Source organism: Octopus bimaculoides, chromosome 28 (genome assembly GCF_046866305.1).
Source record: "Octopus bimaculoides isolate indiv1 chromosome 28, ASM4686630v1, whole genome shotgun sequence".
NCBI classification, from domain to species: Eukaryota; Metazoa; Mollusca; class Cephalopoda; order Octopoda; family Octopodidae; genus Octopus; species Octopus bimaculoides.
Window position 1 is genome coordinate 5,113,571 of NC_142955.1, and position 26,939 is coordinate 5,140,509.

General features: G+C 37.7%; 1 protein-coding gene across 3 annotated transcripts in view; it reads right to left on the minus strand.

Annotated features, from left to right (window-relative positions):
- Positions 1-26,939, minus strand: part of LOC106879244 (CYFIP-related Rac1 interactor B) — a 154,489-nt gene that overhangs the window by 53,961 nt on the left and 73,589 nt on the right. For all 3 annotated transcript variants that reach the window (XM_052977635.2, XM_052977633.2, XM_052977634.2), the window contains exons 3-6: positions 13,633-13,768; positions 5,895-6,016; positions 3,029-3,134; positions 1,291-1,427 (exon numbers count right to left, since the gene is read on the minus strand). In XM_052977635.2, coding sequence (XP_052833595.1) covers positions 1,291-1,427; positions 3,029-3,134; positions 5,895-6,016; positions 13,633-13,705 — 438 coding nt within the window. In that variant the 5' untranslated portion in view covers positions 13,706-13,768. The remainder of the gene's footprint in view (positions 1-1,290; positions 1,428-3,028; positions 3,135-5,894; positions 6,017-13,632; positions 13,769-26,939) is intronic.

Here is a 26,939-nt window from a genome sequence, read left to right on the forward strand (position 1 = left end):
TTTATGGGGTCAGAGAAAAAGAATGATCAATGTAAAATGTGGATGGAGAGAACAACATAAAAATGAATGGCGGATATAAAGCGGAATGGTTCTGGGCAGCTGAAAAAAACTAGTCATATGAAGGAGACGCTGCAATTACAAAGATGATGGATGTACTCATACATAGATACATGTATGAGCCACCAAATTAATCTCTCCTCCTCTACCACCATCCCATTCACTGAACCTTTCAGAGGAGATGACAAAGGACCAAGACATCTGGTGGAGGTGTCTTGAGAGTGAAATCGGGCAAAGGGACCAGTTGAGTGTGTGTATGTATTGTCATCATCATCTTTTAACATCAGCTTTTCATGCTGGCATGGTTGGATGGTTTGACCAGAGCTGGCAAGCAGAAGAGCTGCACCAGGCTCCAGTCTGATTTGGCCCTGCTTCTATGGCTGGATGTCCTTCCTAAAGCCAACCACTTTTTACAGAGTTTGTTGAGTGCTTTTAATGTGACACTGGCACGAGCACTTTTACGTGGCACTGATTCTTGCAGGTCAATCCTTTTCATCAGCAGGGAACGACCTTAACACTTCTGCTGTGGAGGACAGGTCTTTTTGAGTATAGCAAGGCATCAGATACCTCAGTCCTTTGTCACCTCCTCTGAAAGGTTCAGTGAATGGGGAGAGAGAGAGAGAGAGAGAGACGTATGGTGGTAGAGAAGGAGAGATAATTTGGAGGCTCATGCATGTATACATGTATGTGTATACATACACAGCTTCTAGAACTTAGTTTTACCAATTTCAGAGGGTCTTTTCAAGAACTACATATTGCCAGTTCTCCCCATCCCTTGTCATCACCTCTATGGCATTCAAGATCCTGAGATCATCCTCCATCACCTCACCCAATGTCACCCTAAGTAAGGAGCATTTCTTTATACAGCTAGCCTCATCCATATGAATACATATATACATACACAGTGGAAATCACATACACTCAACAGACAGACAATGTTGCCAAACTGTTAATGCTATCAAATGTTCAGGTCCTGAAGAACACATTTCTAAATATTGTTGCATCCTCTGCAATTATCAATTACCACCCCAAAGTCTTCACGATAAACTGCTTCGACTCGATGTCTAACACTGTATAAATACAAGTCAGCCAGGGAACATGAAAGAGCTACTTCTCCACATTGAGAGATCACATGGTGGGTGGACAGATTAATGGGTGGGTAGGTAGTCAGGTAGACTTTAGAAATATAGTGAAACAGAATAGAAATTTTAAATAAAATGCTATGTTACAAACCTTGTAATCATCAAACTTCAGCACAAAATCCAGGATCTCTGCAAACTGTTTGAAGAGGGCCTGTTGGGTTTCTAAATGTTGTCGTGAGGTCATGTTCGAAGAACATAATTCTCGAAGTAAGGTTGGAATGACATTCTCTGAAATGGTGGAACAACAAAACGGTAACAAGAGGAAGTGGGTGATGATACAAGTATAGAAGAGAGAGAGAGAGAGAGAGAGAGAGAGAGATAGAGAGAAAGAGAAAGAGAGAGAGAGAGAGAGAGAGAGAGAGAGAGAGAAAGAGAGAAAGAGAAAGAGAGAAAGAGAGAGAGAGAGAGAGAGGTGTGTGAAAGTAGAAGTATGTTTGTATGTGTGTATCTGTGAAAATGAGAGAGAAATATAAAAAGACTCATGCTAAAACTGACCAGATCCAACCTCTCACACTTACTCTGCAATGTCATTTTAATAATATGCAATCACATCATCAAAATATTGAAGCTACAAGATTAATTAAAAACAATGTGAATAAATAAGAATGATTTGACAAAGAAATCTGAATACTAAATGACCAAGCTTGCTTTCCAACCTATCGCAGGAAGAGGGTGACTTCTACTCAAGCTTCAGCACTTATAGAGGATTTGTAGATGGAAACTGAAAGAAGCCCATCGTACATATATCCTTTCAATCTTCAGTGAAAACAAGTCAAGTCACAGGGAAATACTACCTAGCTTGGAAATAGGTGAGGGTTGGCAACAGGAAGAGCATCAAACCAAAAGAAAAAAAAAAAAAAATCTGTCTCAACAAAATCGAACCTGGAAAAGTGGACATTAGAACAATGATGATGATGATGATGCTGCTTCCTGTCACCAGCTGCCAGCTGCATGCCTTTCCTAATGCCAACCACTTTACAGTGCACTGGGTGCTTTTTATGCAACACAAGCACTAGTGAGGTCCACCATGCAACTTGCAAGACTACAGACTCCAAGAGGCGAAGCCTTCTCCTGATCACTTAAAGTGAAGGGAAGTTGCGGAAGAGGGAGACCCAAGAAGACATGGGATGAAGTTGTGAAGGCTGATCTCATAATGGTGAACCTGACAAAGGAATAGCATGCAGCAGGCTCCCTCAGACAAAATAAGCCTGAACAGATAGAGAGAGAGAGGTGTGTGTGTGTATATATATATATATATATATATATATATATATATATATAGGAGCCTGGTGCAGCCTTCTGGCTTGCCAGTCGTCAGTCAAATCGTCCATCCCATGCTAGCATGGAAAGCAGACGTTAAATGATTATATATATATATATATATTTACTTAACTTTTGTTTCAGCCATTAGACTGTGGTCATGCTGGGGCACTGCCTTCAAGAATTTTTAATTGAATGAATTGACCTCAGTTCTTATAATTTATTAAGCTTGGTACTTATTTTATCAGCCTCTTTTGCTAAACCACTAAATTACAGGGATATAAACACACCAAAACCGGTTGTCAAACAGTACTGGGGGACAAACACAAACATACACACACACACACACACACAATGGGATTCTTTCAGTTTCCCTCTACGAAATCCACTCACAAGGCTTTGGTTAGCCCAAGGGCTATAGGATAAGACACTTTCCCAAGGAGCCACAAGAAGTGGGACAGAACCCGGAACCATGTGGTTGGGAAGCAAGCTCCTCACCACACACCCATGCCTACACCTATCTATATATATGCATGAAAAATATACACACACAAAATATAAAAACTCACCTAAACTGATTGAGAACTCATAAAACTCCTTTAACTTGAGTACCATAGGGTAGACTGCTGCCCAAGCATTTTCTTGGTGTTCTTGGTTCTGTGGGAATGAAATAGCCTGCAATAAGACATACATACATATAAATAAATAAATAAATATAAGAAAATGAGATGACAAAAGAAGAAACGATTATCTAATGAACTTCATGAGCTTACAGTTGTTTCTGCTATAAGATGCAGTGGATTCATAGTCGAGTGCCTGAGTAATACCTTATAGCTTCATATGCATATACATATGCCAATGCACATACATGTGTTATTTCATACACATATGCCAACACCAATCTACTTTATATGTACACACTATGTACATCACAGCACTTACTGAGCACCAAACCCCATTAACCCTTTAGTGTTCAGGTTACTCGATTACATGTAATGCTTTTCCACTCAAATTGTTTTGAATTAATCATGTTATCTTATAAGCTTTGAGGTTTCAATGTTTATTTTTAGAATGCCAATACAGGTCAGATGTGAGAGGCTAGATATGGTCAGTTTGGATGTAGAATATTTGGACCGGATATGACTAGTTTAAACACTAGATGATTAAACTCCCACCACCATTGAAAAGCAGACACATTAATAATGATGATTAAGATACACACACAAAGACACGTGTATATTTCTCATTCAGTACCAATGGTATTTCTAACGGTTACAAAATTGACAATGCTTTACACCGTTTTATGAATGACAGAGTGTTCTAATCTTAACAACTCAATACCAAATTTGTTGCATGAACAGGTTTTTCTCTCTCTCTGGGATGTTATATTGCTTCTATATACACTTGCTCTGCAAGACTTTTGCCATTAAGGTTAAGCTTTCCTTAATCATGAAACCGAATCCAGCTTCTGAGTTGTTTCAGTGAGTCCACAGTACTTGTTCATCATGATGAAACTAACAATTTGTTGTGTAGCTGTAACTAACTTTGGATTCTTTCTTGTGAAATAACTCCAATATCAAATATATTCCAGCAATGACTATTTCATTTTTTTCCTAGGCTTAATGCAGCTAAGACCATATCATCCAAAATGTTCTTTCTTGTAAAACACTAGAGCAATGTTTCCCAACCTTTTTTCCTTCAGGCCCCACTATAGCTTTCCAGAAAAATGTAGGCTTCACTGTTAGTTGGAAAAAAAAAAAACCCCTTTATATTTAATATTTTATCACAACTATTTAATACAAAACTGGCCATATCCAGCCCAAATAGTGTACCTGTATCACGTTCAGACCAGACAGGTCTGGTCTCTGACATCTAACCTACAATGTTATTCTAAAGCACACACAATTACATGATAAAACTCTTGAAGTTTAAAATAATGCCAATAAATGAACATTACATTTGACAAAGTAATTAGAAAGCTAAAACATTAAAAGTTAACTATTGACTGACTAAAATCCAGCATGGCCAGTATACAGGTTGAATTTTTCAGACTGAAATTTTACAGCCAAAACAGTTAGGCCAACTTTAGCACAGCATGTTTACATTATATTCTACATCAACTTGTATGCCAGAAAAAACAGTGTTTCACCTATAATGTTTTGGATGCCTGTCTTGATTAGTTTCTCAAATAGAAAACTGTTTTTTTTTCAGCAAACAACTTGAATTTTTCAGAACAAAATTTACAGCTGCATGACATGTTACATGTGCAATGAGTTTTTATTCTTCACTTCCGTTTTACAAATCCAGTGTAGACATACACATTGTGTATTCATACTTCTCTTTCCAGTTCCCACGCAAAACTATTTACAAGTCACAAACCATCTCATGGTGCTGCAGTCACGAGAAGTGTTTTGTGCTATGATGGTTGTGAAGTTGTGGGTCAACTTATACACCAAGACAACTTTGGAGGACCAAAAATTCCATGTGAAATGCCACAGGATTTGGTAAGACAGTGACAAGGGTTGAATGCTTATACTACATGTTTACACTATCTACTGTGTCAACTTGTATGCCAGAAAATACAGTATTTCACTTATAATGTTTTGTATGTCTTTTTTGATTTGTTTCTCAAGTAGAATAGCCTATTTTCTAATTTTCTAGCATGCAATTCAAATTTTTTAGAACAAAATTTACAGCCAAAACAATGGTAAGTTGACTTATACACCAAGACAACTTTGCAGTGGAATTTGAACTCAGCATGTAAAAACAGATGAAATGCTAAGCACTTTGCCCAGCGTGCTAACGATTCTGCCAGCTCACCACCTTAATAATAATGATAATAATAAAAATGGTTTCAAATTTTGCCACAAGAGCAGCAGTTTTGGAGGAGGGGGAAGACAGTCAATTACATCGACCCCAGTACATGACTGGTACTTAATTTATTGATCCTGAGAGGATGAAACGCAAATCTGACCCTTGCAGAATTTGAAGGCAGAATGAAGCAATGGGCAAAATACCACCAAGCATTTTACCTGGCATGCTAACGATTCTGTCAGCTCACCACCTTTATAGTAATAATAATAATCCTTTCTAATATTGGCACAAGGCCCGAGACTTTGAGGGAGAGGTTAAGTCAATTACATTGACCCCAGTACTCAACTGGTACTTAATTTATCAACCCCCAACAGGATGAAAGGGTAAGTTGACCTCAGTGGAACTTGAACTCAGAATGTAGCAATGAGAGAAATATCGGTAAGCATTTTGCCTGGCATGCTAACGATTCCGCCAGCTTGCTGCCTCTATAATACTTTCTTTGTTGGCCATTGGGGCAGTTTAACCAGTTCCACAGTGCAGTAGAGTGACATATTGGTAAGGATCTAGAGAGAGCATAACATAAAGTGATGGGGGGACAAGAAAAGAAAAACTGCTACTCACTAAACGGATCTCCTCAGCTGCACCGTGGTAGCTTGCCATATCAGCCAAGATGGAGTTGGAACAGAGTAGAACCTCGTTTACCTGGGTCCACACATCAATTTCCTTCTCAGTTGGCTGAGCATCTGTTGTAAAACGGAGGAATAAAAAAGATAAGGTGGGTCAAAAGACAATCAATAAAAATGAGTTTGAAAAAGAGAGAGAGAGAGAGAAGGGTAAGTGGGTGAGTGAGTGAAGTGAATGAGAGAAGAGAGAGAGATGTGGGTAAAAGGGGCAGATAGATATAGTGTCTGTCCAAGAGATAGAAAGGCAAGTGACACAGAAACAGAGGGAGAGTGACTGTTTGTGTGTGTGTGCAAGAGGCATGGTAGAGAAAAGAGACAGGGTATGTGTGATAGAAAGATAAGGTAGATAACAAACACACAGTGTATGAGAGAGAAAGAGTGTGGGGAGGAGGGAGAGAAAAGAGAGAAGGGAAAGACAGACAAATAGAGTGTCTAAGAAGTGGGGTGGGGGATTAATTATTGTGTATTATGTATAGCTATTTGATTACAGTAATCTCTTGACTATCGCAGGTGTTACGTTCCAACCCCTCCCCCTGTAATAAGTGAAAATCTGCAAAGTAAAAAACAGCACTGTATATTTTTTTTTATTATTTTTAAAATTTATATATATTTATATTATCATAAATGCAAAACAACACCATGGAGGAATCCATGGTGCTGGATTAAATAATAAACTGCAATAAGTGAACCGCGATATGGTGAGGGATTACTGTGTAGATCTGTGTATGTATGGATGTAGCAATGCAAGCATGTGGTTGTACATGTAGGAAGTGACGTAGCTGTGTAGTTAAGGGAACCGGCACTCTGTCGGTTATGATGGCAAATGTTCCATTTGATCCAGTCAACAGAACAGCCTGCTTGTGAAATTAATGTGCAAGTGGTCGAGCACTCCACAGACACATGTACTCTTAATGTAGTTTTCGGGGAGATTCAATGTGACACAGAGTGGAGATATGCTGTGCTTGAGAAGACCTGGCAAGCTAAGTGAGACCGTAACCATGGCCTATGCCAGTGCAGCATAACCAGCCCATTTAAGAGTGCCCTTCAATCATTGGGCAATAAACTGTGCACACGAAGACCTGCTTTTACACATCACTGTTGCATTTATACACATCACTGTTTAGTGCTCCCACTGTATACATATGTAATCGTGTGTGTGTTGTTAATGTCATTTCAATGTTGCAATCCAAATTAATTGGTTTCAGCTCAACACAAGATTTGAAAGTTTTGAGAAGAGAGTATGGCCATAAGGACACTGACTGTTCCTCAGGCATCTCTGATAGAGACTAAGACCTTTGGTGATATGCCATACTTGAGAAGACCCGTCAAACTAGGTGAAACTAGTCTTCACTGATGCTGGTGTCACGCAACAGGCACCTGTAAGAAGTACCCTTCAAACACGGGGCCTTATGGAGACAATGATAAGTGACTGAGACCTTTGGTGGTATGCCGTGCTTGAGAAGACCTGTCAAGCCAAGTGAAATCTTAGTTGTGGCCGATGTTGGTGTTATGTAACAGGTACCTGTGCTAGTGGCACATAAAAAGCACCCATCACATTCATGGAGTGGTTGGTGTAAGGAGGGGCATCCAGCCATAGAATCCGAGCCAAAACAGAGGACTGGAGCCTGGTGCAGCTCTCCAGCTGGTCAATGCATGTCAAACTGTCCAACCCATGTCAGCATGGAAAACAGACATCAAAAGATGATAATGATGACAGTGAGGGAGACCATTACATAGTAGCTAGACATGGTAAGGACAACAGCATCCAGATATATCCATTATGGGAAGATCAAATCACGTGATTGGTGGTCCTGATGCTGGAGATGGTGGGGATGTATCTCCCCACTAGCAATATAAACAAGCATGCTGGAACTTGGTGCAGTTCCACAGCTTACCAGTTTCAGTCAAACCATCCAACCCATGCCAGCAGGGAAAGCAGACACTAAATGATGATGAGTTTGGAACCATCTGTTTGCATGTGTAATGTTCCTCTCTCTCTCTCTCACTCTCTGCTTATGTGCTGGAGCATCTAGTTATATGTGCGTATGTATGTATAATGTCTCTCACTCTCTCACTCTGTTTATGTGTGAGAGTGTCTACTCAGGTTTTGCATCATCATCGTTTAACGTCCGCTTTCCATGCTAGCATGGGTTGGACGATTTGACTGAGGACTGGTGAAACCGGATGGCAACACCAGGCTCCAGTCTAATTTGGCAGAGTTCCTACAGCTGGATGCCCTTCCTAACGCCAACCACTCAGAGTGTAGTGGGTGCTTTTACGTGTCACCCGCACGAAAACAGCCACGCTCGAAATGGTGTCTTTTATGTGCCACCCGCACAAGAGCCAGTCCAAGGGCACTGGCAACGATCTCGCTTGAAAATCCTACGGGAGTCAGTCAGGCGGTACTGGCAACGGCCACGCTCAAAATGGTGCATCTCATGTGCCACCCGCACAAGAGCCAGTCCAGGGGCACTGGCAACGATCTTACTTGGCTTGCCGGGTCTTCTCACGCACAGCACATTTCCAAAGGTCTCGCGCTCTCTCTCTCTCTCTCTTTGTGTACATGAGCATCTAGACAGGGGTAAAGCCTCCCTTTGGTCATGAATGACCATGGAATTGCACCTAGAAAGCTCCCCTCTGAGGTACAAGTCCAGGCAAGGTTGTTTATGGAAGACCAGCAGTTGCCCATGCATACCAGCTTCCCCTTTCCATGCCACAGGCAAAGGCTGATACAGGTTGGCACCAATGACATCACAGCTCATTTCTACAGCTGAGTGAACTGGAGCAACGTAAAATAAAGTGTCTTGCTCAAGAACACAACACACAGTCCGGCCTGGGAATCGAACTCACTATCTCATGATTGTGAGCCCAACACTAACTGCTGAGCCATGTGCCTTCACATCGATGTTTGTAAATAAGTATAATGTCACTCCTTCCCTCTGTCTATATGTGAGTATTTCTACAGACCTTGCTGGTGCTATGTAAAAAGCACTGTCCATTCTGTAAGGTGGTTGGTGTTAGGAAGAGCATCCAACCATAAAAGCCACACCAAAAATGACAGTCAAACAATCCAACTCTTTCTGCTGAACTGCTAAGTTACAGGGATGTGTAAACACCAACACTGGTTGTCAAGCTGTGGTGGGGAACAAACACTGACACAAAGACATGCGCACACGCACACACGATGAGCTTCTTTCAGTTTCTGCCTACCAAATCCACTCACAAGAGTTGCATTGACTCAAAGTTATAGTAAAAGACACTTGTCAAAGTTGACACACAGTGGTACTGAACCTGGAACCATATGGTTGGGAAGAAAACTTACTACATAGCCATGCCTGTGTGTGTGTGTGTGTGTGTGTGCATCATCGTTTATATATATATATATATATATATATATATATCTAATATCTAGTTGTATACATATGTGTACTTATATGAGTATGTATTTGTAAGAGATCAGTCATGTGGGTATGTATATGTATGTACGTGTGTCTATGTAGCTTTGTGAATATGTACAGGGAGCAATGAGTAAATTGTCGCCATTTTACATTCTTAATTTCATGCATGCACATTGTTTGTTTTTGATTTTGTTGACTACACAGTGTAGAAGGGTCAGTCGGGCACCGTCTGTGAGAAAAACAGTACCATGACACAATTCACTCTGCCAGAAATTAGGAAACAACATGCTGTACTGCTTGGCATTCGCACTAATACAAGCATTTCAGATTGTTTGGGTATCAATCTGAGGACAGTGCATGTACCGAGAGTGATAAAAATCAAACATCCAGTCAACATCATGGTGTTTGGAGTGATCACTAGTGATGGCAACATTATGCCTCCATTCATCTTCCCACATGGCCTTCAGACTCAATATGGAAGCTAACATCAAGTGCCTGGAGCAGGTAGTGCTGCCCTAGGCAACAGGCCCCTGCACCATGCCACACAAGCAGGAGAACCCAGTCGTGGCTATTAGACAATTTCTGCAATCATATCACCCCTAAATATGGCCACCTAACTCCCCAGACTGCAACCCCATTGATTATTATTTGTGGGGTGCAATTAAGCAAGAGACCAACAAAACTCCTTGTAACACCAAAGATGAGCTGAAGGCAAGGATTATGGCAGCATTCACCAACTTAAACAAAGAGAACGTGCAGAAGAGTTGCAAGAGATCCCAAAGTCGTCTGGAGGCGATGGTTGAAACCAATGGTGATTTTATTGAATGAATTTACTCTTTAGTATTTCAAGATATTTTTTATGTAATTTTGATAAATATCTGTTAAAATGAGATGTCAGTGTTATTTTCATTTTTGTGTAACTTAGACGACAGTTTACTCACCCCACCCTGTATATTATGAGAACATGTGAATAGTTGTGTGTGTGTATTAGCCATGTCAGTGAGATTAAGTGTGTATACAGGAACAAGTGAGCATAGGCATGTGATTGTATTCAAACAGGAATGTAGACATGACACAGGAGTACAGACACAAACAAAAATATGCATACATGAGTGCGCGCATACACACAAGTGCAGGCACTGACACAAGAATGTACACACACAGAGCATGTGTGTAATCATGTTACACACACACACAAGTCTAAACACAAACGTGTGCACACATTTAACTCTTTAGTATTAAGATTATTTTGTCAAATGTAATATTTGTTTATTTATATTGTTTTGAATTAATCAGTTTTTATTTTGTAGTTTATAGATTTCGATGTGCTTGTTTAGTTTTAGAATGACATTATAGGGTAGGTGTAAGAGGTTGGATCTGACCAGTTAAATATTTAGGTTGGATACGGCCAGTTTGAATGCTAAAGGGTCAAAGGTGAAATACATGCACAAATAGAGACACATGCACCCAGATTCACACATACAAGTGTGTGTATGCACAGAGTGCACTTAAATATTTATATAGGTGAATACTCTCTCAAGTTTCATATAGGTATATATATATATATATATATATATATATATATATATACCATGTTTAAAAAACAAAAATTAGCACTGTGGTCAACTCCATCGTCTAAAATTCTTCAAGGCGTAGGCCCAACTTGACCACAATCTCTTGACTGAAGCAAAAATAAAAGGCTCCAATGTGATCTGGCAAAGTTTCTATCTTTTATTATTTTTTTTTTTTTGTTTCAGTCATTAGATTGTGGTCAAGTTGGGCCTACGCCTTGAGGAATTTCAGACGATGGAGTCAACCACAGTGCTAATTTTAGTTTTCTAAACATGGTACATTCTATCAGTCACTTTTACCAAACCGCTAGGTTACAGGAACATGAACACACCAACACCAGTTGTTAAGTGGTACTGGGGGACAAACACAGACACACAACGATATATATATATATATATATATAATTACTCCGGAAAGGAATATTCGGATAGAATGGGGCTTGCTAAATCTAGGCCGAAACAGCTGTAAGATTAAACTTCTGTTCATCCTCTAATTCCTTATGTACTTTGTACTTCTATATGTAAACCATGTTGGCAAAATAACATAGTCTGCCATAGACACCTGTGCTTTGGTTCTTTCTTTCTTTTTCTTTTCTCCCTTTTGCTATGAATTAAATTAATGAATTCAACGGGATACACCGTCTGCAAGTAGTTGGGTTCAGCATATTATCCTCCATTTTCTAATTGTTACACAAATTTTGGGTAAAACCTTCACTTTTACCCGCTCCCATTGATTGCACCTAGTATAGCATCAGTGTAGCAATAATTGGGTACCCTCCCAGCAGTATACTGGATAGATACTATCCCTTAGTGGGTTGAACCCCCAACCCCTAACTCTCTCACGTTATATATATATATATATATATATAATCAATTTGAGGGAGTTATAACCTCATTAAGGATTATGTAATCCAAGAAATTCCACTGGTTAATGTCTATCATATAATGTGAAAGTCCCTTGTACATATTAGGGATTATTGTAATTATAATTATTAACATTGAAGGAAAGAAAATGGAGAGAAATGGCTAAATGCTTAGTATTTCTAATTAATTAGGGAATAGCACAGAAACTTATGTAGGTTTTTAAAATATTCTTTTTGAGCTTTACAACTTATAATCAATTTATTTCTATTGTAATGTTTTTAAAAGAAACTTTTCAACATTTTCTAACATATGAATAAATTTTTCATACATCCAATTCTCTCCATTTTCCATCTACCAAATCCACTCATAAGGCTTTGGTTGGCCCAAGGCTATAGTAGAAGACATTTGCCCAAGGTGCCACGCAGTGGGACTGAACCTAGAATCATGTGGTTGAGAAACAAACTTCTTACCGCTCAGTCAATATATGTATGTATGTATTTTTGCATGTATGTATGTGTATATACATATACATACATATACATATATATCTTTCTCTCTCTCTCAAAGTCCATATAAGCAAGTACTTAGATTAGAAAGTACTCCCTAGTTCTGTCTGTCCCAAAGCTCACTTTTATACCATATTTGGTAGCATAAAAAATGTACAGGTATATTAGATGTACTTCAATTTCAGCAACACATATTCAGGAGAAAAATGTTTTTAGTGCATGGGGGAAAAACAAGACGTTGTCTTATACCCCATCAAATATGGTATGCAACCACAGGAGTTCTCTCCCTGCTTGTCACTATGTATTGCTCATGTTTGTGTTTCCTTCGGTTTGGGATTTGTATTTCAATGTGGTTTTGTATTATATAGATTACAATATAATAACAGTAGAAATAAAGCGTGACAGAATTCTGGGTTAACCCTTTGGTGTTTAATCCGCTTATATCTGGCACAAATATTCTACCTGTTTTATGTTAAAACTGACCTGATTCAACCTCTCATGCCTAACCTATAATGTCAGTCTAAAAATATACAAACACACCATTGAAATTTTGAAGCTACGAAATAATGTGTGATTAATTCAAAACAATGTGAATAAATAAGCATTATATTTGACAAAGAAATCTGAATGTTAAAGGTTTAAGCACCTCATACAACCCCTCATAACCTTTTCATTTTTTCAGAATTTTCTGAAAATGTTTGCAAATTTGTGCTCTACACACGGAAATTCATACAATTATGCAAAAAACAATTCTTTTATGTGTGATTTAAGAGCAATTTAGCTTCTGTTTTTAGCACTTCTCACAACCACCTGATACTGTCCTTGTTTCTTTGTCACTGACATGTATTGATATCTTTCAAATATTTTTATCCCCTGGAGTTTGGTGTAGCCATCTGGTTTGCCAGTCCCCAGTCAAATCGTCCAACCCATGCTAGCATGGAAAGCGGATGTTAAATAATGATGATGAAGAAGATGAAACATTTAATGGAATGATGATGCACCTAAGGGTAATCCATTGCCGAGATTTACACAAAAAATTTGGACTGTCCATATTTTAAACTCTGATTTAAAACAAAAGAAAAAAATTGAAAATGAGTAGAACTTTTAGGATTAATGGGGGCTTATAAAAATTTTTTTCTTTCATAATTGTATAAATTCCCATGTGTAGGACACAAATTTTTTGAACATATTCTGAGAATTCCTTAAAATTAAAAAGTTATGAGGGCTTATATGGGGTGCTTAAACCAGAATTCTGCTTAAAAAGCATTTGTTTACTCTTTCCACTCTTTCTTTCTAAGTCCATGAAAAACAGATATAGACACAAAAGTTGTACTCACTTTCAAAATCCACATAAGCGTCATAGTTCTTAGTGGAGTCGTCCTTGGTGAGGACTCGTAGCAGGTTGCCCATTGTTTCAGCAGTGCAGTTGTAGGAACTACAGCAAACTTATTCCTTGGAGATGGTTTCAACAGTCTGCAATAACAGCCACAACATCACATCATTATAGACGATAATTAAGAATAGCAAGCACAACTACTATTAATACTACTACTACTATAGCAAACTATTCATTAGTATGCTTTCAACAGACTAGAATGATAGCCACAACACCACATTATCATAGATATTGATTAATAGCTACTACTACTACTACTACTACTACTACTACTACTACTACTACTACTACTACTACTACTACAGCAAATTTTGTTTATAGTTTTATGATTTTTATAAATTTTTTTAATTTTTATATTTCCATTCCTATCAGATCCTGTTTATCTGTCTAAGAAAACGTTTTTTTTACACTCAGGCTACAATCATTTTCTCTACCTCTGTGCCCAGGATGGAGCAACAGTTTAACTGAACTTAAAGAGTCCATTCAGTTAGCAGTGTGGGAAATAACTCTTGAGATATATTTCAAAATGTGTTTCACAATGCTAAGGATAGATTTGAAATTTATACAGATACAAACAGAGCACATGTTGAAAATTTTCAATAAAAGTTTTGACATAAGTTTAATATATTTATTTGTTTTGGTATCATAATTAAGTAATAAACATAAAATTCTGTCAATGTTTTAAAAATTTGCCTGATTTCATCGGGATAGTTAATCCTGGGACATTCTGTATATGTGTAATATATACATGTATTACATATAACATATATATATATATATATATATATATATATATATATATATATATATATAGGTGTATACTCTCTCTTTACTTACTTGTTTCAGTCATTTGACTGCGGCCATGCTGGAGCACTGCCTTTAGTCGAGCAAATCGATCCCAGGACTTATTCTTTGTAAGCCCAGTACTTATTCTATCGGTCTCTTTTGCCGAACCTCTAAGTGACGGGGACATAAACACATCAGCATCGTTTGTCAAGCAATGCTAGGGAGACAAACACAGACACTCATATATATATATATATATATATATATATATATATATATATACATATATTCGACGGGCTTCTTTCAGTTTCCGTCTACCAAATCCACTCACAATGCTTTGGTCGGCCCAAGGCTATAGTAGAAGACATTTGCCCAAGATGCCACGCAGTGGGACTGAACCCGGAACCATGTGGTTGGTAAGCAAGCTACTGACCACACAGCCACATATTTCGCTATTTACAAAGATGATGCTCTAGTTTTAACGATAAATACCAATGGACCAGCGCAAAATCTGTTAAGGAAGGATATTATCCAAATGATGCAAACATTCGATCTTAGCATAACAATAGACACCAACCTGACGCTTGTCAATTACCTTGATGTATCTTTAGATTTAAATAAGAATATTTACAAACCCTATAGAAAGCCCAACAATAGACTTAGTAATATTAATGTAGGTTCCTGCCCCCATCCCATAGTGCTTAAGAATTTAGTTAAAAATATTAGTAGGAGAATTTCTAGCCTCTCCTCCGATATAAACATATTTAATAATGTTGCCCCAATATATAATAAAGCTCTTAAAGATAGTGGTTTTAGTAAGGAAATAACTTATACACCTGTTATTAGTACAGAAATAAAGAAAAGAAAAGACACAGGAAAATTATCTGGTTCACACCCCCTTACTCCCCCGAAGTGACCTTTAATATAGGTAAATATTTCTTATCACTTATAGATAAGCACTTTCCAATAAATTATAAATATAGGAAACTATTTAATAGGCATAACCTAAAAATTAGTTTTAGTTCAACCACAAATTTTTAAAATATAATTACACACAACATACAAAAACAACAACATGAAGCCGGCTGTTCCTGCAGAGATGAAGACTTGTACCCGCTAAATGGAGCTTGTATGACTGAGACCATCATTTATGAAGCCATCGTAGATTCCACAACTGCTAAGGACACAGTTTCGTCAAAGAAATATGTGGGTCTCACAGAGGGAAATTTTAAAGCTAGGTTCAATAATCACCTTAAGCTTCAGGCACGGGGACAAAAAAAGAAAGAAAAACGACTAAATTATTCAGTTATATATGGTCCTTAAAAGAACAAGGTATCAGCTATAAGATTCACTGGAAGATCTTGACCAAGTCTAAACCTTACACCAACGGCAGCGGAAGGTGCAGTCTTTGTGATATGGAAAGATGGCTCATCTGGAAAAGTTCTTTAGACCCCGTTACATGTCTAAATGCAAGAACTGAACTTTTTAAATCATGTCGACATATGACAAAATGCTTGTTACGTTTTTGTCCCCCACCACCCAAGGTCACAGATAGAACCTGCTTTTTTTATTATGTCTGTGTACAAAGCCTTTCACATGTCTTAACATTTTTTAATATTTTTATTACTTTATATATATTTTTTGCATATTTTTTCCCTCCCCACTTTTCCAATTGTGCGACTATATACGTGTGTAGTATTTGTATGTATAAGCATATATCAAATGTGTATGTGTGTGCATGTGTATATGTGTACGGATGTATGTATATATACGAGTGTAAGACTGTATCCGTTGCATAAGAGTGACAGTCATCCACATTTCTCCTTCCTTTATGTATGTATATGCGCTTGTATATCTGCAGTTGTAGATGTGTTGACAGATAGGAGCGTGTACATGTATACACCTCTATACATATATGTATACGTTTTATGTTTGTGTATGTATTTTCATTTGTATAAATGTCTATATATAAATGTAGGCATATATCTATGCGAGGATGATGTTGAGTATGCATGTATATGTGTGTGTGGATATATTTGTACATATATATGCATAAGTGCGTATGTATATGCGCATGTATGTATATTCATATATGCAGCAAGTGTGAACATATGCCTGTTACGAGTGTGCATATATGTATATTGTTTACGTTTTTGTATGAGTATATTTATTGATATAAGTTCCAAGATAAGTGTAAGCATTTTCCTATGTGAAGATGAAGTTATATACACATATATATGTATGTGTATGTATTTTTATATTTATATATATATATTTATATTTTTATACATATATATGCATGTATATGTATAGAGATGTGTATATGAGCATAATAATGCTTGTATGGACACATATATGCATGTATGTGTATGTGTGTATATGTATATATATATATACAGGATGTCCACAAAGCCTGGGTACATGGGGGATTAACACATACATTAAAAAATTATTATTTCTTATATTTAATTGTTTATGATATGATTTTATTTACTCCATGTACCCAGACTTTGTGGACACCCTGTGTGACTTTAGAGTCCCTCTTAGCATGAGGCATTCTTGTATAGTAATGCCCTTTGGACTGGCTCTTGTGCGGGTGGCACATAAGATGTACCAACCTGAGCGTGACCGTTGCCAGTACCGCCTGACTGGCCTTGTAGGGTTTTCGAGCGAGATCGTTGCCAGTGCCCCTGGACTGGCTCTTGTGCGGGTGGCACATAAAAGACACCATTTCGAGCGTGGCCGTTTTCGTGCGGGTGACACGTAAAAGCACCCACTACACTCTCTGAGTGGTTGGCGTTAGGAAGGGCATCCATCTGTAGAATCTCTGCCAAATTTAGATTGGAGCCTGGTGTAGCCATCCGGTTGCACCAGTCCTCAGTCAAATCGTCCAACCCATGCTAGAATGGAAAGCGGACGTTAAATGATGATGATGATGATGATGATGATATATATATATATATATATATATATATATACACACACACACACGTGTGTATGTGTATGTATGTATATATACATGTGTACATATGTAGATTTTAATCTTTATGAGTATGTGGTTGCGTGTATTTTTTATAATTTTTATCCATGCCTATTAGAGTAACTTCCCTTCATTCAATGGTTTTTTTTTTCATTGCTTTCTTGTCTTAATGACTGATGAAAAATGCCTAGAAGCTCTCAGCTCTGGTATTTGAAACTGAGTAGTATTATTAGAACTTACTGATTGTCCTATATTATATATATTTATAGATAAATTCCTCTATTTACATAATATCGAGGACTCATTGATTCTTTTGTTGTCATATTACTATTATTATTGGTATATAAATATATATGTATATTACGTATATATGTATCATATATTATGTATTATACTACTTGGTGACCCTGCCAGTGCTGGTCCACACTGTAAAGTGGTGGTTGTTTGGAAGGGCATCCAACTGCAAAAACCAAGCCAAAACTGACCTCGCCTGTGCTTGTGCCACATAAAAAGCACTCAGTCAACTTTGCTGGGTGGTTGGTGTTTGGAAGGGTTGCATACCATAAAAACCCCTGCCAAAACAGGTACAGAAGTATGGTGCAGGCTCCTGCCTGGCCAGCTCCTGTCAAATCGTCCAACCCATACCAGCATGGAAGGCAGACGTTAAACGATGATGATGATATATAATACATAGAGTAGGCCGTATTAGAGAGACGTGGCTCATCAACAGGCTCCAGTCCATTTTGGTATGGCTTCTATGGCTGGATGCCCTTCCTAACGCCACATGAGAGGTACCCATGCTGGTGTCATGTGAAGGGTACTTGTGCTGGTGTCATGTGAAGGGCACCTATGCCGATGGCATGCGATGGTCATCTTTGCCAGTGCCACGTGATGGGTACCTGTGCTGGTGGCATGCGATGGTCATCTTTGCCAGTGCCACGTGATGGGTACCTGTGCTGGTGGCATGTGATGGTCATCTTTGCCAGTGTCACAGAAAAGACACCTGTGCTGGTGACACGTGAGAGGCATCCATATCAGTGACACGTGAAAGGCACATGAAAGGCACCTGTATCTGTGACATGTGAAAGGACAGCCATGTCAGTGACACATAGGGGGCTCCAGGATCAGTGACATGTAACATCCAGTACACTCTATAAAGTGGTTGGCATAAAGGAAAGGCATCCAACCGTAGAAACCGCTGGCCAGGCAAGCAGGCCAATATCCCCCACTGATCAAAAGGGAGACTTTATGTAAAATGAAGTGTTTTGCTCAAGAACACAATGTGCCACCCAATCAAGGAATCAAACCCATGATCTAGCGAGCATGAGTGCAACAGCCTAACCACAAGGCCACGCAACTTCACACACACACACACACATATATATATATGCATATACACAGTGTAATTATGTTTGTATGCAGACATACACAAAACACTGGTATGGTGACACATGTCAGTGTGTGTATGCGTGTAAGTACACAAATAGAGGGTGGGCCAAAGGTCACACACCAAACATCTGATATTTTTATTTATGTTATTATTATAGTGAGCTGGCAGAATCATTAACAGGCTGAGCAAAATACTTAGCAGCATTTCATCCATCTTCATGTCGTGTGTTCAAATTTCACGAAGGTTGACTTTGCCTTTCGTTCCTTTGGGCAGGGGGTCAATAAAATAGGTACCAGTTGGACACTGGGACTGATGTAATTAACTTACCCCACCAACCGAAATTACTGGCCATGTGCCAAAATTTGAAACCATTATTGATGTTATTAAGGTGGTGAGCTGGCAGAATTGTTAGCATGCTGGACGAAATGTCTAGTGGTATTTTAGCTGTCATAAAGTTCTGAGTTCAAATTCTGCTGAGGTCAACTTTGCCTTTCATCTTTTTGGGGATCGATAAAATAGATACCAGTTGAGTACTGGAATTGATGTAATCAACTTACACCTCCCCCCTAACCTTTCAGACCTTGTGCCTTCAGTAGAAATTATTATTATTGAGGCAGCAAGCTGGTAGAATTATTAGCACACTGGGTAAAATGCTTAGTGGTATCATGCCAGATGCTATGTTCTGAGTTCAAATTCTGCCAAGGTTGACTTTGCCTATCATCCTTTCGACCCCAGTGTAACGCTGGGGTTGATGTAATCGACTAGTCCCCTCCTCCAAAATGGCTGTCCCTGAGGCATTTTGTTCATTACTCATTTTGTTCACCATGTATGTGTGTGTTTATTGTTATTTTAAGTATTTTATTCAATTTTAGGAAAACTCAAGTAGGTCTTTGTCAATTACTCTGTAGTGTGTTGGATTTATTTTGTGCATTACTTTGGCCCACCCAGTATAATGATGCAACACACAATGATACATGCTTCAAAATAACAAACACTGACTTACTAAGACACAAACATCCTCACCAACCTTACAGCTACCCACCCCTCCATGGTCTTCTAATCCAGTCATCAACTCAACCCTCTACCACCACCACCACCACCACCACCATCTCACTTGCCTACCCCATCCCCAGTTAATCAAGACATACCGGAAATTAAGTGTCTTAGCTCTAACTATCTTATGCCTCTCCCCACTGTGCCACCATCACCACAACCTCCTCTTACTTACACACCCACCCACCCATCTACACCCCTGCCCCTGTAAGATTTCTGACATCCACAGACACAAATATTTGTTTTGTTTAATATATTATTATCGATAACGATGAAAGAACACATGTGCAGGAGTTGATTTGTCTATTCACACACACATAATTTATATATATATATATATGTATATAGGTCATCATCGACTTTATGGTGATTGGTGCACCAGCTCCCGGCAGCAATAATAAATAGTCCAGTTGAAATCAAATAGGTTTAATTTCTTAGAAATTAACCCGTCTATGGATGATGTCAGCTAACAAAAGGGGCCCCTAGGTTTAGTTATCAATCGCCACTGTGTTGGATGACTATCCTCTCATGGAGAATGTACCTTAAGAATGTAAAAATATAAAACAAAGCTATGGGGGCCTATACACCGACTTACGACCGGTCACTGGTCGTAAGTCGATGACGACCTGTATATTTATATATTTCATTTGCCTTATTATTTAACACACTCACCAGTTCAATTTCCACTCCTTTATTTTTTCTAAAATTTTTGTTGTGTCTTGCAACCTTTTCAATAGTCGTTGATATATACATATATACACACACACACACACATACATATATATATACACACACATATACATGTAGTTTTGATATATTCTGTTAAGAACGCAGTAGAGTGCAGTATAAAGCTCGTCCACCTTCAGATTTCACCCAGTGCTGTCCAGCAGTAGTATTATACATACTTCCAGATTTGTGTTTGGGCTTCTGTAGTGTGTGAATAGATAATTGAAAAAATTTGGAGTCAACAGGTATGGGAGGAATGGAAGTGTGGTGGTAGCCGGGAACTGTATCAGATCACCAGAAGGGAGGCTAGGAGACAGCTTTACTTAGCCAGAAGGGAAGCAGATAAGAAAAAAATTGCCAATGTTCTGTGTTGTGAGAACTAGAGACTTGAAGTGTTTTGAATTGCAAGACTGTGTGAGAGAAAATCACGATATCAAGGGAGAGAAATGGGTCCATGTGGATGATGGCTCACTTGCATTTAATGATGTTCTAAAGAGAGTGTATTCTGTTAGGAACGTATCAGAGTACAAAATGGAGCTCATTCACCCTTAGAACTACCAAATAGTTGATAGCATTTAAATTCTAGGCTTAGGTATTCACCGTGTGTGAAAAATAAATTATAATTAACAATGCCACTCATGTCGAGCATGTAGAGGAATGTTGACAGTGAGCAGAATGGAACTGTCAACGTCTACGAGATTCAAAAGTGCCAGTTGGATGTGTTAGCATCAAAGTCAAAAGACTTACTTATGGGGACAGTGATTATACATCACCTGAGGAGATACAACTGGATCCCATTATACAGGTAAACCATTACTTAATTTAGATCCTATGTATATGCGGATCAATGTTGTATCAAAACATGTATAATGTTCATTAAATAGCTGTCTAAATGTATTCCTTCCTGTTGACTCTTTTTATTCAATTATATATATACATATATATATATATACAATTAAACCTAATTAAATTAATAAAGGACTGAACCAGTGCGTGTGTTTATTACCGGCATAATGCCTCTCCCAAGGTTTAATTGTATTTCTTTCAACACACGTATCCACATCAAGAATCTTGCACACGAAATACACATACGATAGATATATATATATATATATATATATATATATATATAATACAAAAAATATATATGCATGTATACACACATATATGTATATACTTTCATCTACATGTGTATATAGATGCATATCAGGGTACAGGATGTTAGAACAATGAACTACAGACAACGGAACAAACACATAGGAAAACAGAAAGCCACTTGGAATTATTCATCAGCTGCCTCTATTCTAACTTGACGTTTCGAAGATAAGGTAGGACGTACTCTAGAATAGTCTCTTCCTGAGTAGTGGATCAACCAACTATATATATATATATATATATATATATATATATATATATATATATACGAGGGTGAGTCGAGAAAGTAATGCCATTTTGTATAGGACAGGTATAATTACCAACACAGGAACATGTATCATACATCAAAATGAAGCTGGTCCTCTGTGGATCACATCCCTATCTTCTCAACATAGTCACCGTTTCTCTCAATAGCAATGTTCCACCTTTGAACGAGAGCATGCATCCCTGCCCCATAAAATTCTGTTGACTGTTCTTTGAGCCACTTCTTCACTACAGTTTTCACTTCCTCGTCACTGGAATAATGTTTGCCTCTGTGGATTGAGTAGAAGACATTTGCCTAAGGTGTCATGCAGTGGGACTGGATTCAGAGCCATGTGGCTGGGAAGCAAGCTTCTTACCATACAACCACGCCTGTGCCTATTTATATATGTGTGTGCATATATATATATATATATATATATATATATATACTCACATATAGATGGATATATGTACACACACATATATACAGACCATGCACATTGCAGCATATGCCCCCTCCCTCAACTTTGTTTCCTCATAACTTTCAGAAAAATAGATATTTTGGATGAAATTTTCTACAATTACACTTCAGGTGGTGTAAATTACAATTATATAAGAATTTAATATGAAAAAGCAAAAAAACAGTGTGCATGCAAACTATGAAACACTACAATTTTTCTATTCAAAATTTCTAGTTTCATTTTGTAGGAGTGGCTGTCTGGTAAGTAGCTTGCATGACAACCACACGGTTCTGGGTACAGTCCCACTGAGTGGCACCTTGGGCAAGTGTCTTCCACTATAGATTCAGGCCGTTCAAAGCCTTGTGAGTGGATATGGTAGATGGAAACTGAAAGAAGCCAGTTGTGTGTATGTGTGTGTGTGTCTGTGTTTTCCCCCAACCCGCCATTGCTTGACAACCGATGTTGGCGTGTTTATGTCCCATAACTTAGCGGTTCGACAAAAGCAACCGATTGAATAAGTACTAGGATTACAAAGAAGTCTTGGAAGCGATTTTTTCTGATTCACGTTAAACCGTGATATAATCAAAATCTACACCATTTGAAATATATTTGTAGAAAATTGCATTTAAAAATATCCATATAGGTGCAGGCATGGCTGTGTGCTAAGAAGCTTGTGTCCCAACTGCATGGTTCCAGGTTCAATCCCACTGCACCCTGAGCAAGTGTCTTCTACTATAACCTCGGGCTGACCAAAGCCTTGTGAGTGGATCTGGTAGACAAAAACTGAAAGAATCCCATTGTATATATATATATATATATATATATATATAGGCAAACATTATTCCAGTTTTAATGGTGGCAGCTGATGAAGGATATGTTCTCTATGTGGCCTGCTTGTTTGTTGTACCTTGTTTATCATTTTGTCCATGTTCTTTTGCAATGTCATGTACCCAGATATGTATCTATATGTACATGTAGATGAAGGTATGTACATACATGTACATATATATGCATATACTCGTATATTGTTTATCTATATATATAAAAATGAGAATGTGTGTCTGTCTGTGTGAATCCCTAAAACTCGAGAACTACGCAACCAATTTCATTCAAATTTTACACATGCCTTACTTAGGGTTCCAGTTGTGTTTTAGTCAAAAAAAATTTTAACTTCTTGCAGAGTTCGAGCCCACGGCAACATAATATCTCCTCCACTATTTAAGTATTACGTGTCAAAAGTGAAACAAAAACACTCATGTCAAATACTTTCACTTTAAAAATGAAACTATTCTACTAACTGAAACAATCACATTTTGATACTGTAATGACAGATACTTTCAGAGAGAGAGAGAAAGAGAGAGAGAGAGAAAGAGAGAGAGAGAAAGAGAGAGAGAAAGAGAGAGAGAGAAAGACAGAGAGAGAGAGAGATGTACATGTATACATATACATGTATATGTACACGTTATTCCACTAACTGAAACAATCACATTTCGATACTGTAATTACAGATACTTTCAGAGAGAGAGAAAGAGAGAGAAAGAGAGAAAGAGATGTATATGTATACATATACATGTATATATACACGTATATGCATAGATATATATAGATATAGATCTATATGCATACATGTATATGTATACATATGTGTAGATGTATATATATATATAGATGTACATGTAATATGTACACATATATACATATATATACATGTATACAGATATCTATACATATATACACCCATCACACACAAACACACACATTAGTCATTTGTTTTCTTATCCAAAACTACGTCAAAAGTACTGAACGGATCTTTATAAAATTTGGAAATTATATTCTATGTATAACGGCCATAACTCCCATGAAAATTCATATATTTTTGATGTTGATGAAATTTTAACCCGAACATAACAGATGAGCATTATTTGCAATTCAACGGTACAACGGTGTAAGACTACCCTTTCAGATATACTTACATTGGGATTTCTGCAATGTGGTGCATAAATTGTCAAGTAAATGAGACGCATCTTTGCCTCCACTGATTCACTTGCAAAGTGTTGAGTAAAATTATTTCGTTGCAGACCTCCTTTGGGTCTTTTTATTATCACTACGACACACATAGTCCCCAGTTGGTAACATTGATTTCAAGGCCCTCCTAGATGAGAGACTGGCATTCCACTTAATGTCTATGTTCCATGCTAGCATGGATTGGAGAGTTATTAATGTAGAAATATGGTATCATAGCTACTAACAGTTGAGGGTTGCGTAGTCTAGACGGCGTTTTTAGATTTCATTATTCTCTTTAACCCGGGCAAAGCCGGGTATTTCTGCTAGTATATATATATATATATATATATATATATATATACGTATGTATGTATCTGTGTGAAATGTGTCTTTGTGCCTCCGTTTGTCCCCACCATCACTGCTTGAAAACAAGTGTTGGTGTGTTTACGTCCCCATAACACAGTAGTTCAGCAAAAGAGACCAATAGAATAAGTACTAGGCTTAAAAAATAAGTCCTGGGATTAATTTCTTCAACTAAATCCCCTCAAGGTGGTGCTCCAGCATGGCCGCAGTCAAATGACTGAAACAAGTAAAAGAATAAAAGGATTTCTCTGAAAGTTATAAGGAAACAAAGATGGGGGAAGGCACTTGTGTACATATGCCCATTATATATATATATATATATATATATATATATATATATATATATATATGTGTGTGTGTGTGTGTGTGTGTGTGTGTGTGTGTGTGTGTATATATATATATATATATATATATATATCTATCATCATCATCATCGTTTAACGTCCGCTTTCCATGCTAGCATGGGTTGGACGATTTGACTGAGGACTGGTGAAACCGGATGGCAACACCAGGCTCCAATCTAAATTTGGCAGAGTTTCTACAGCTGGATGCCCTTCCTAACGCCAACCACTCATGTACAAAAATATATTTTTTGATTGAAATTTCTTGACACAGCACAGGAATCAGAGATGCACATTGTGAATATGGCTTTTACCATCCAAAGTAGGTTGAATACAGTTAAGTTAATGCCATTCAGACAGCAACAAATGCAGATCTTTGCAGCATAGGACTTAAACACCAAGTAATTTCATATAGGAAAGTTGCAGAAATCTTAATTACAAAGATACAAAAGTAATCAAAGAAATGGGATTATTGACATCTTGATTACTAAAAGGAAAAAAATTGAAATTATTTTTAGAGGCTTCCATGTTCTTTAGGATCACTTAGTCTTCTGCTTGTAAAAGCTGTTTCATTGACAATGGCAGCTTCCCAAACTTCCCTGTACAACCAATTAATTTCCTCTTATTCCAGCCATATTGCACTGACTCTGGACTCCTGACAGTGTGAACTCGTGTCTGTGTTTGTCTCCCCAACATCGCTTGACAACCGATGCTGGCGTGTTTACGTCCCCATAATCAAGCGATGTTGGGGAGACAAACACAGATACACAAACATATACACACATACATATATATATATATGATGGGCTTCTTTCAGTTTCCGTCTACCAAATCCACTCACAAGGCTTTGGTCGGCCTGAGGCTATAGTAGAAGACACTTGCCCAAGATGCCACACAGTGGGACTGAATCCAGAACCATGTGGTTCGTAAGCAAGCTACTTACCACACAGCCACTCCTACGCCTATATATTTATTTATTTATTTCAAGTATAGATTATAAAAATATATTTATAATTAAGGACACTGGAATGCCAACACCTATATGCTAGAAGTAGATGTCAAATATCTACAAGCCACTCCAAATATTTGTAAATAGAGAACAAATTTAGAGTGGCTTGAAGACATTTGACATCTACTTCTACCATTTAGGCATTGGAATTCCAGTGCCCTTCATTATTATTATATTTTTATAATTTTTTACTTAAAAATTAATTTTACTGATACAGTGGGTTTTTTTATGTAATCATTTTAATGAGTATATTCTCAATTTATAAATATATATGTGTGTGTGTGTGTGTGTGTGTGTGTCTTTGTTGGTCCCCCACCACTGCTTGATAACCAGCAGCGGCATCTCTATGTCTCTCTAACTTAGCAGTTCGGCAAAAGAGAATGATAGAATATAATACCAGGCTTTAGGATGAAAAAAAAATAAGGACTGGGGTTGATTCAAAAAACTAAAAATTCACCAAAGCAGTGACCCAGCACTAATGACTGTAACAAGTAGCATAGCTTCCCAACCACATGGCTCCAGGTCCAGTTCCACTGTGTGGCACCTTGGGCAAGCATCTACTATAGCCTTGGGTCAAACAAAGCCTTGTGAGTGAATTTGGTACACAGAATCTGATAGAAGCCCGTTGTATATATATATATATATATATATACATCTCTATATATGTGTGTGTATATATATATATATATATATATATATATATATATATATATGTATGTATGTATATATGTGTGTTT